The sequence below is a fragment of the Podarcis pityusensis genome, assembly GCF_964106645.2.
Source record: "Podarcis pityusensis genome assembly, chromosome: 3".
Lineage (NCBI taxonomy): Eukaryota > Metazoa > Chordata > Lepidosauria > Squamata > Lacertidae > Podarcis > Podarcis pityusensis.
The window spans coordinates 58,836,513-58,849,116 of NC_138026.1; the positions used below are offsets into that span (position 1 = coordinate 58,836,513).

The 12,604-nt window shown below is 41.0% G+C and overlaps 1 protein-coding gene across 2 annotated transcripts in view; it reads right to left on the reverse strand.

The window, feature by feature from the left end:
* Positions 1-12,604, reverse strand: part of MED23 (mediator complex subunit 23) — a 41,341-nt gene that overhangs the window by 15,483 nt on the left and 13,254 nt on the right. For both annotated transcript variants that reach the window (XM_080999501.1, XM_080999500.1), the window contains 6 exons: positions 7,308-7,508; positions 6,215-6,358; positions 3,397-3,542; positions 1,844-2,089; positions 1,568-1,710; positions 276-450 (listed from right to left, as the gene is read on the reverse strand). In XM_080999501.1, the coding sequence (XP_080855627.1) occupies positions 276-450; positions 1,568-1,710; positions 1,844-2,089; positions 3,397-3,542; positions 6,215-6,358; positions 7,308-7,508 (1,055 nt within the window). The remainder of the gene's footprint in view (positions 1-275; positions 451-1,567; positions 1,711-1,843; positions 2,090-3,396; positions 3,543-6,214; positions 6,359-7,307; positions 7,509-12,604) is intronic.

Consider the following 12,604-nt stretch of genomic DNA (forward strand, 5'->3'; position numbering starts at 1 on the left):
CACTTGTGGGCTCCCAAAGAGGAGCTCGCAGCAGCACTTCTCTCTAATCTTGCTTATTCTTGCTCTGCACTGAGCTAAGCCAACCTTTTATCTTAGCGTGTTGCCTGAACCTGGGCACATGGTTCACCTTTCTCTTCTCTGTGGCCAAAGTTGGTTCTGTAGTGTTCGAATCATCTTTTGGCCAAGAAACATTTTTGACCAAATCCCTCTTCCATGGCTTTCTGCTCTGTGTGATGCTTCCAAAGCAGAAATAGATTTACAGTAGCAACACTTACCACAGATGAAGCTGGTTCTGATTAGTCTGTGCCACAGCGGCTAAGGAATGAAGGTTACTGAGCAGCTGGACTCTGTAATGAGGTTGGATATGGTGCATGCGATAGCTGAACATCTCCAGGAGAGTATGCAAGATTCCCCAAGCGTGAGACTTAAAAACAGTGGGTAGCAGTTGGCCTGAAAAGAAAAATATGAAATCAACTATTTTTTCAGTGAAACATTCAGAGGAATATATTTTTCTTACAGGCACAAATAGAATCTGGCAAGTTCAGGCATGTTTCTTTTTTCCTTTTCCTTTTTTTTTTTTAGCCCTATGGCATTGACAATATATACCACATAATTAGATCTTAGCAACCTTCAGGTAGAATAGGTATCCACTATTATGCAATTACGCAGAATACTACATTATTCATTCATATAATGGCTGCCTGAACAGGAGCTTAAAGCAGGAGTCCCTATTATTCAATGCTTGTCATCTCTTCTTTAAAGAAGATATTACATGCATTGAGTAATACAAATGATGTAGACGATTTTCTTGAAATATGGCATCCTTTTATAAAATACTTTGCTGATAACCCTGAAATCACAGATTGGACTTGGGCAAACCCAGCAGGGTTAACTGTGGGGTTAACTGTGAGGTTAAAGCCTGCATGTTATTTGGGTTCCTTGGAAGAAGTGTGGGATAAGTATGTTAATAAAAGCAACAATAAAAATAACAAGATAAATTTCCTTCAGTATGCATAGTGCTGAGCTGATTCGTTCTCAGTTCAAATCCTAGCTTATCAACAAACTAACTGGGTGGTGCCAAGCAAGCCATTCCCTTTTTATCCCAAGTCCCCTATCAGTAATTAAGGATAATACTATTGTTTCTGTCTTACACATATCATTAGAATGGGTGAGATAAAAGTGCTTTGGCTATTCAGGAAAGTACTATATGTATTATTATAATATGCATGCTATTTATTTTTTTTAATCTCAGATTTTTCTTTGAGATGGTATCATGTATTAGAAAATAATTTAAAGTTATCATGCCAGATAGAGAATGTCTGCAAAATAACTTAACTTAACATACATCTAAACAAAAGTTATAATAACTGGATCTTGGTCCTGAACTAGATTGCACAGATGTATGTATCAATTTACATTATGCAGGGCCCAAAAATGTAAGCACTTTGGAGTATGCAAAGGGCAGCCCAAGCCAGGGATGTTTATGTATATTAATTTGGCAGCAGAGGCCCAAATTTCAACCATATCTGTTGACATTTTTAAAAATCAGTCAAACAAGATTTCTTACTTATAAAACCTTTGATGCCTAGGGATTCTATTTCCATATAAACCAGCAAGCGACTATATGTTTCCACAAGGGCTGGAGCCAAGGCTAAGCTAGATTTCGCATGGGCCAGTTTGATCACTCTGGTAGCTATGCTGTGAATGAGGCTGGGGAGAAAAAGAAACCATGTTATTTTCAAAGCCATTTGGCTGAAGTTAGTTTTCTGAGAATACAGATCTTCTGCACTGCAATACACACACTTGACTCTTCTGTAACTTTCAGATACTAAGCATACTCTACCTCATCTTGGCATGAACCGTCAGTGAATCCAAGAGGTTCATTGGCAAAGGTGTGATGGATCCTGAAGCCATACAATTGGTTCCTGGGAGAGGTATTCTCATGTTGCCATTTCCGTAAATAGTTTCGACTAGAACACCCATAGGCAACGTGAAGCATTCTGAATTGGTGGAATAAGCATTGCACAACAGGGCAATCTTGTAGTCATTCATCTGCAAACTTTTATTTCTTAGACTCTGTTGCAGGAATCTGCGGGGAAGTTAAATGAAAAGGAAAAGAGTGACTGTCCCAGAAATGCCTGAGCAACGGAAGTTTGCATCTGATGGTAGAGTTGCATCCTAACTCTAAAAAACAACAACCCATCAATCTCATTCTAGGTATTACAGAGGAAATCTGTATCTCTGCTGTGTAAAGCCTTTTCTTTTCCACCAGGTCTTTGATTATGGGAATGCCAATTGTTTCTGCAATTTAACATGCTGTGAAGTGCCTAGACAACCCAGTTGGATAAGCAGCATAAGCTAATTAGTAACTCAAAGCCCCTTCCTATTTTCCTGTTGAGTTTTACCACTTCTCTGGTGATGCTTCTGTTCAGTTGTTACTTTTTGCTGCAGTGGTTTCATTTATCATAATTAAACTGACTTCCACGGTGTGTTTTTAATGGCTTTTAATGCAAACTGTCTGAGGTGTCTTTTTATGGGAAAGAAGTACAGAAATTCTGCACATGACTATAATAAACAAAACATTCATCTTTTATCGCCCTTGCCTCTCTCCATTCTCTGCTGTGTTTGTTACCGTTCTCTATTCCTTACCCTGTCAACTTTTAAATATTAAGCTCCTTCAGGAAGTCACCTAGGTAACTTCACAAAACGGCAATTTTGTGAATGCTGCTGCATAAGTAAACAATAAGGAAGACAAGTGAGCAAGGTAACATGAAGCAGAGCTGGAGTAAGATTTGGGAGGATGCAAGTTATCAGGAAAAGAGAGACTCTGGGTCTAAGACGTCCCAGTACATTTCTGAGTGCAATTCAAATTGTTGGTGCTGACCTCTAAAGCCCTAAATGGCCTTGGCCCTGTATACCTGAAGGAGCGTCTCCATCAACATTGTTCAGCCTGGACACTGAGGTCTGCCTTCTGCTGGTTCCTTCACTGTGAAAAGTGAGGTGGCAGAGGGCCTTCTTGGTTGTGGCCTCTGCCCTGTGGAACGCCCTTCCATCAGATGTCAAAGAAATAAACAACTATCTGACTTTAAGAAGACATATGAAGGCAGCCCTGTACAGGGAAGTTTTTAAAGTTTGATGTTTTACTGTGTTTTTATTATTCTGCTGGGGGCCGCCCAGAGTGGCTGGGGCAACTCAGTCAGATGGGCAGCATACTAATACTAAAATACTACTAATGATGCTGATGCTGATGATGCTGATGACAATGCAGTAGCTACAGCAAAGGTGTGGCAAGCACACTTGACCAGGGATCACACAACATAAGATACTATTTGTTAACTGTCAGCTATAAGAGTCTGCTATACAATTGAAAAGAGGTATTATATAGAAAGCAATTACTCATGGTGAAGCTTGAGAGAATGAGGAATTGGAATTTGTAGCTTAGAATTGTCACTGTGAGCCTTCCTGTTCAGATGTATCCAGATACAGGTCATTGCAAAAGCATGTGTTGATTGGGGCTTGTTGATATCAGGTACAGGAATACACTGAGGAAAGAAGAAACATGAAATTAAATTCTACTGGCTGTCATACAACAAGGCATTTAGACTTGGTGAATCCCAATTTGACTCTTAGGAGTCTTCACATCAATAAAGGAATTCTCTTGTAAATCAGTAGATAAATACCGCAAAGCTGAAACCACTTTCTCTAACGCACTACAGTTAAAAGAACTGAAATGTTGCATGTAGAGTGGCATAAAACAAAGTAACAGGACTGGCATATCTTACATTAAAAGCAACAATGAGAATTCACATGCAAACACAGAAATAAAAGCACACGTCCTGGCTTGAGGCGGGGGGGCGGGGATGGGGATTAACATTGTCAAAGAATTTCTCTTCTGTGTAAGCTATTCACATCCTAGCTAGGCTGCAGATTTTTTTTTTATAGGCTGGCAATTATCCAAACCATTTTTATCTCACCTTTGCTCAAAAACTTCAATGAGCCTTAACGATAAAACCAAAGAACAATGATATGTAAAAAAACAAAACCCAACACACACACACACCAAAAAAAGAAAAGCAGCAGAGCAAATCATACAGTTCAAAACACCCAATTAAAAGAGTTTCCAGCAGAGTTAATACATAAAAATTCAATGGGCTTCCTAAAAAGGAAGGTCTTTATATGGCAAAAAACAGCTAATGAGGGGCAAATCACAGCTATGGAGAAGGCTATTTCTCAACCAGATATAAATTTTTTTGGCGGGGGTGGGGGTAAACATGCAGGAAGGACACCAATACTGAGCTTAGCAAGATGCCAGGGTTGTAAAGGAGAAGGCAGTCCTTTAGGTCAGAACTTTCCAAATTGTGTGTCGCGACACGTTAGTGTATCGGCTGCAGTGTGTAGGTGTGTTGCACAAATGCTCCCCATACTCCTCCTGGGGCTGGAAAGGGGTTAGTTTAACCTCTGGTTTGCTAGTAAAACTGAATTACTGTGTTACCAACATGAAAAGTTTGGAAAGTTCTGCTTTAGGGTCATTATTCTGAGCTGGCCAAAACGTAAGGTGGCTGCTCATGGTTAACACATAGCCAGGGTCTGTAGTTTCCAGGACTGTGCGTAGCTGGAGCATCAGCAAAAGAAATCTCTTCTAAACCTTGTTCCAATCTCATTTTGATCCCTCATCACTTTATTTGTTATTCTTACAGGCATCATACTGTCTTATCTGCTTATAGGCATTGTATCGAACTGTTTATGTTCCTCCTCCCTTTTTGATTTTGTGTTACAATCTTGGGCAGGGGTCAGTAAAGTTTTTTGGGAGGGGGCTGGTTCACTGTCCCCCGGTCCTTTTGGTGGGCCGGACTGTGCGCGTGCACGGGCAGCGGAGGGGGCTTCTCTCTCATCCCCAGCCCTCCCCTCCCCCGCCTACCTTCTCTGCCGCTCTGCCTGCGGTTGGGAACTGGTGGTGGTGGCGGCTCCTCTCCTTTCCGTGCCAGCTTTCCCCAGGCAGGCGGTGAGGCTTCCTATTAAAGCCCAGCCCCCTTCCTCCACAGGTTGGGGAGAAGCCAGGAAGAGGGAGGGAGGAGGGGCTGCTGCGGTGTGTGTGAGGGAGGGGGAAATTGTGAAAAGAATCTATCCTTTAGTTTTAAAGGAAGAAAGACTAAGATAAGATCAGTGGAGGAAAAGAACAAGTTTTTGAGCGCATACGAAGAAACTATATGGAACTGGCTGAGATGACCGGCAGAATTCGAGACCAGGGAGAAGGGTCGATGGAAGAAGATTGGAAAAAATTCAAAATATATCTTCAAAAATACTGCAACATAAAAGAATGTTAGAAAGAGGTTGGAAAAAGAATATTAGGTCGTTTTGGCAGATAAGACATAATGGATTTAGTAAAAATGAAGTATAGAAAGTGAGGATAGAGGAGGATTAATTATATTATTGAATGTTAAAATAAGTAAATGAAAAGAAGGCTAGAAGGATTTGCTGGAAATACGATTTAAATTAGAATACAAAGCGGGGAGGTGAGAGGAGGTCACGGAAATAAGTAAAAGGAAAAAAGGTTGTAAAGGTTTAATTTGATTTTTGCTTTATTTTATTGTAATGTATTTTTGTATTTTTTGTTGAGTTTTTCTTATTGTCTGTTTTTTGTTATATGTCTATTCTATTTGTATGGTTTTTTCTTTTTCTTTGTAATCCTAAAATTGGAATAAATATCTTTTAAAAAAAAATAAAAATTGCACCCAAATTTTTTTTTAAAAAAAATGGTAATCGCGTCAATCCAAGCGGCAACTCCAGAACCATCCATGGGCCAGATCCAGAGGGCAATTGGGCCTGATCCGGCCCGTGGGCCTTAGTTTGCTGACCCCTGATCTTGGGTTTCTGTTAATATGTCAATATTCTTCTATGCATCATTGTTTCTCTTGACAGATCTTGCTTTTTACTATCTCATGTCTCCAAATTTATTCCGTTTCAGTTACTTCTAAATTGCATTACACAAAATACAGAAAGCTGCTTGTTTTACTATCTTAAATTTGAGCAAATCAGTATTTCCCATATTTTTATTCCCAAATCTCTTCTTTTCCCCTTCCCTTTCAACTGTTACCTTCTTGGGGACTGAAAGACATTTTAAGAAAATACTTGGGGGTTTTTCGGGGGGGGGGTGTCTTTCAGGGGAAATATAAGTAGTAAATCATAATAAACGTATTTCACATAGAAGACTCACTTCCTTCTCTGGGTAGAGGAGGTCAAAAAGCTTCATAACAGGGAGGAAGTCTGCTAATGCATTTTTCTGAATGCTTCCAGAGATGAACTGTAATAATACCCACATCAGATGGTCTCTGCCTTTGATTAGGCCTCGTCCTGCTAACTGTAAAAAAGATACACTGAGCAGCAAGTCCACACTCCAAGACAAGAACTGTAACACTGAACATCTGTTCTAATTTTCTATAAAATATGTACTTTCACTTGGGAAATAATACACACACTCACCTTTCTGCAAGATGTCTGTCGGTGCATTAGAATTTTATAACTTTTATAACTTTTATAATTTTATAACTGGGCACACGAAGACTTGTGACTAATATTTTTAAGTCAACAAATAACAGAAATTTGAAAGGTGTCTGCTGCCTTTTTTTAAAAAAAAGACAGTTAATACATACTTTCAAAAGGAGAGCTGTCTCTCTCATATATATGCAATACCAAAATGAAGCTGACTGTTCAAATTGCTCAGTTTCTCCTGGACTCTGAAAGTGAGGTTAACACATCAAAATTTCCTCAGGGTACATTCGTACCTTGGTGGTTGAACGGAATCCATTCCGGAGGTCCGTTCAACTTCCAAAAATGGTCAACAACCAAGGCACAGCTTTTGATTGGCTGCATGAGCTTCCTGCACTCAATCAGAAGCTGTATTGGACGTTCGGCTTCCAAAGAACGTTCGCCAACTGGAACACTCACTTCCAGGTTTGTGGCATTCAGGAGCCAAAACGTTCGAGTTGCAAGGCGTTCGGGATCCAAGGTACGACTGTATTTTGCATCTCATTTCTCTTGTAGCAACAAATATTCATTGCTAGGCTTCTTCCTTAATCACCATGTGCAGCAGCAGAATGGCAAATCTGTCCACACACCTACACACCAATTTATTATTTATTTTCTTTGTTAAATTTGTATACCACGCTATACCCATAGGTCTCAGGGATGGGGCTGGTTTTGGGGCATGGAAGCAGATGAAACTATGAGTGGGCAGGGCAGGAGCTAATTTCATGAAGGTTAAGGGATAACCGTCTACTCTTTATTGTTGCTAGTGGTAGGTAATCTACCTTTTGATGGAGAGACAGGACCATGTGAGGGAAGCTTGCAAACTGGAAAAGTACAAAGAAGATAAGCTGGCTGGAAAGGTGCTGCCACAACAACTGGCTGGTTCCCCCGTCATCGAATTTCTCCTCTGTCTCTGACCGCTCCATGGCATAGACCACAAGATCCACCAGCTGGTCCTCCAGCACAGGGCATCGCTGTTTGTGCTGCAAAGCAGAAACCAGATAAAGTATTCCACAGTCTAGCATCCATCATTTTAACTCTGCCATTTCAGTACAGTTACTTTAATGTAAGTCTGGGAAGCATGAAATGGGATCTGAACATAAAGCTTTACAAGATAAGCCAAAACATTAAAACTGTCTGATGTTACAGGTCATAATATTTTTTAAATAAAAAATAATAGACTACTTGTTATATCCGTTCTTACCTAGGCACAATTGTTTATGGAGCCAACAAATATCTAAAAACACCGTGTAAGAGTATGTTTTTCATATAAGAGTATGTTTTCAGCCCCGGAAGCTACAGTGTGAAGACTAAAATAATACAATGGACTTGGACCCTTCCGCAGTTAATGGACTGCAGTGTGGCAGTTCCTGACACCTTAACAATTCAGGTACACTCAAGTTATGGGGTCAGTTCAAATATACCATCAAACCATAGTTTGGATTACAAGACAGAGCTCTGTCCTTGTGTGTTCTACCTCCTCACACGGAGGTTAAACTATGGTTTTCCACAATTCAGAAAGTAACTAATTAAGTGGAGTTTGTGAAAGAGAGCATGTGAATGTGAGGCTCAGCCATATATTGCCAAGCCATGGTTTGGTGCTACGCATGAAGAAACCGATTACAAAACCTTAGAACAACATAATAAGCCTTTTGCTTGTGCACAGAACCCATTCATTCCTCTTTTCACAGTGTGAGCAATCAAACCAGGGAGCCTCTAATAAACAAGAGTTTCTCATTTCATCCAAACCAGGAAGCTACGGTTACCAGCTCTGGAAATTAATATCCTGATATGAACTTCAACCTATAGTTTCATTGAGATGAAATGGGAAACTATGGTTGCTTGAAGAATACCTGGATTGTTTGTTCATGCTACAAAATGGAGAAGTGCATACTGGCAAAAAGCTTGTTCATATCTCAGCTTATTAACACAGCTTGAACAGTCATTATGTGAGAATACCAATTCCTATTCCAGTGGTGCACCTGTTTAGCTGTACACTTTCTTCTGTTTGTGTGCTTGGATGTTTTGCAAACTGCCAGACCCCTTTCATTTTGATCTTCCCCTATTTAGACTTCATAATGCGCATAATTGGAACATTCCACAGTGGTACAGCATGAAGCCAATTCTTTACAAGCAGCTGGAAGAAACTGTACATTCTAGGCACTACTATTGAAGTTACTGAGTCATTTCTGTATATATTATGGAATTTCAGAGTTTCACATAGTGAACCTGTAACATAACACAGCCTTAATAAAAAGAAAATAAGTATTATTTTTAAAAGATAATACAGAAAAGGTACGGAGCTGCTCAGAATCTAATCATGAAGATGCCTTGTCCCTTTCTAGAGGCAAAAAAGAGAGAGAATTCATTATTTGTTTTCCGTTTCGTGAGAAATGTGCTATGATACCCAAATACGATTTACTCAGCACATTTCAGTGCTCCTCTTAACAAATGGTTTCTTGGATTAACAGGCAGTCTAAAAGAAAACCTTCCGAATTTTTTTAAAAAAAGACAAACAGAGAAAAAAATCCCAAGGTTGCTGGAAACAGATACTTATTCTGTGCTTAACAATGTGGATAGCTTTTTGCCATGAAAAAGGGATTATGATTTCAATTTAACAATACAATGCAAGAATGACAAAACTTTGGACAAACTCTGAGAACAGCACTCTCTCCTTCACATGCTCTTTGCCAGCTCAATATTGCCAAAAGCTACAAATCTAGCTGTGCTTTCTTGAAGCATGCTTAAAAACGGAATACTTCCAATCCAAAGGACATTAGTTGCTTTTGACCCTCTCTTTCAAAAAAACACAATGCCATTATCACAGATCAACCACGTTACAGATTTACAAAGAGCAATATTAACACCACCAGTTGAGAATACTTTTTTTCCCCAAATGCAACTAATTATGAAGCAGAGCAGAATGCAACAGACAGTACTACAAACTATTTCATGATACAGCATGCAAAACTACTGTGTACAGGGCTTGAAATTCACTAGAATTTGGTAGAGAGGGGGGCAAATTTCCAAGAGCCCAAGAGTGCAAACCTATGTCAGTTTTGAATTAAGTTATTTAAGAGGAAACAACTGTCAGTTAATGCAGGTTTCTAACGACAATAAATTCACGAATGCAATTATATTTTTGAAGTGATTCAGAAGGAACTATAAAGGTCAGTTTTTGCTTTCTATAACACTCTTAACTTGACCAGGAAATGGAACTGTGGGATGGGATATGCAGAAAGCAGCAGGCTCAATTATCAAATGGGCTCAAGCAGAATGGATGTAAGGGAAGAACAAAAACTGATCCCCCCTTCAAAGTTGTGGGCACTGAGATCACATTTAGTCATGGTCCTCGAGTCATGTTGTGCATCTCCTGTCCCCAAATCAGAGGGCGAGCGGTATTTATTGCTCCCAATGCAACAGAAGCACAAGCATATGTGGGGTGGGGGAGATCCTTTTCTCCCCTGCTGTGATCCTGACACAAGTGCAATGGAGAAAGTCCCCCATTGGTGCCAATGCCAATGGGTGGAAAGAGTTTACATCCCCACCCCCACCCCCACCTGATGCAATCTGGATAACCAGCAGCTTCCCCAGTGACTACCATCTGCATGTTAATAATGTGCATGCGCTCAATCCAAATATATATTTCACATGATGTCCAGTTTGGCCCTAAGCAAATTCTTCAATTTTTCTCCAATGGGGGAAGTTCTCTGACTCTCTCTGCTCAACCCCAAACTGGGCACTTCCACATCGGCTGAAGGAAACTCATGCGGGCTGTGATGCTTGGAAGTGTGTAGACCAAGATGGGTGACCTGTGGCCCTCCACACACGGCCTCTTCTATCATCCATCATTAGTCATACTGACTGGGCCTGATGGAAGTTCAATTCCAGCAACAGTGGAAGATGGAAGCTTCCCAATACCTGGTGAAGACAATGCCTAATGAAATCGTAGCAGCCAGAAAGGTCTGGCTGCTAAGAGCTTACGTTTATCTGTAACACAGCATAATTGCACATTAAAGGAGAGAAATTATGCAAATTTGCTTTCAGAATCCAGCATTTCTTGGCACAGAATTTGGATTGCCTAGGAACAGATTTTTTCCTTCCTCCATCTTGGAACACATCCAACCCTTGCTCATTCTGTTTCTACTACTAGTGAAGACTGAGAAATGTTGTTATGATGTACAATACCAGCACTTCTGGAACCAATTGGAAAAGGGCTTTCTCAGAGAAATGCTGCTGCAATGCTATAAATGCCCAAATGCACCCACAGACTAGGAGAAGAAGAAGAAGAGGAGTTTGGATTTTATATCCCACCTTTCACTCCCTTTAAGGAGTCTCAAAGTGGCTAACATTCTCCTTTCCCTTCCTCCCCCACAACAAACACTGTGTGAGGTGAGCGGGGCTGAGAGACTTCAAAGAAGTGTGACTAGCCCAAGGTCACCCAGCAGCTGCATGTGGAGGAGCGGAGACGCGAACCCAGTTCACCAGATTACGAGACTACCGCTCTTAACCACTACACCACACTGGCTCTAGGAGAATCAGTATGCACACATAACAGTGCGCAGCAAGCAATTGTGCACAGCAAATACTACTGTACTAGCATGACTTTCTTGCACAGTAGCCACCATTCCACAGATCAGTATGTTTACTGACTCTTGAGCACCTCACAGGGACACTTTTGCTCATACAACACAAGTGTATAGTTATAAAAATCTGAGTTATTTATATATTTGACATCTGACAGGAGATTGTTCCACAGGACGAGCACCACTACCAAGAAGGCTCTCTACCCAGTTCCCTGTTAACTTCACTTCTTGCAGCGAGGGAACCACCAGAAGATCCTTGGAGTTGGATCAGTGTCTGGGTTAAATGATGGGGGTGGAGATGCTGAGGCAGTTTAGGGCTTTAAAGGTCAACACCAACACTTTAAATTGTGCTCAGAAACGTACTGGGAGCCAATGTAGATTTTTTAGGACCAGTGTTCTATGGTCCCCATGGTCAATCCCAGTCACCAGCCCAGCTCCTGCATTCTTGATTAGTAGCAGTTTCTGAGTCACCTTCAACGATAGCCCCACATACAGCACATTGCAGTAGTCCAAGTGGGAGATAATCATCCTGGTGAGACAGTGCACAGGCAGGTTGGGTCTCAGCTGGAGTACCACATGGAGCTAGTAGACTGCCATCCTGGACACAGAATTAACCTGTGCTTCTATGGACAGTTATGAGTCCAAAATGACCCCAAGTCTGTGTACCTGGTCCTTCAGGGGCACAGTTAACCCATTCAGAACCAGGGAGCCACCCACAACTGCCCACCAGAAACAGTAGTTCTATCTTGTTGAGATTCAGCCTTAATTAGTTAACCAGCATCCATCTTCCAACCACCTCCAGACACTCATACAGGTCATTTACCGCCCGCACTGGTTCAGATTTAAATGAGAGGTAGAGCTGGGTATCATAGTGGGGAACATCCAGTCCAGATCCCCTGATGATCTCTCCCTGCGGCTTCATATAGAAGTTGAAAAGCATGGGAGAGGATGGAGCCATTGGAATTATTTAGACTAGATGTAGTGCTCAGCGCTAACTTTGTGCTGATTTTTAAAAATTCTCAATTACAAAAATGCTGTTTGAAAGGGAGTCCCCTTACTTCAAAACATTTGTTCTTAAGGAGTCAGCATCTCTATTTGGATATTGGAGGGTTGTAAAGGAACCCTCATTCAAATGAGCTGGGTAGGTGTGAAGGTCACAACTATGGGCGGATTACGGATATCATAGGAGACATCTCCTGATAACAGTTTCCTAAAGAGGAACCATAGAGGGATTTTTTTCTGAAGATACGAAAGGAAATTAAAGAGAGGAGCAGCAGCAACAGAAACACAGGAGGAACGGGGCCCAGGAGGACAGCATAAAGAGCAGGGAAGCGCTCCTGCTGACAGCACACTTCACTGCAGAAACTGTGTTATTGTAGCACTACACTATTCACGCCATCTGTTTATAACTGATCTCATGGTGAAGGCCCCAATGCAAAATGGGGTCAAGTCCAACACATAAATGTTAGGTGGAGATGTATGTGTGAAGCTTG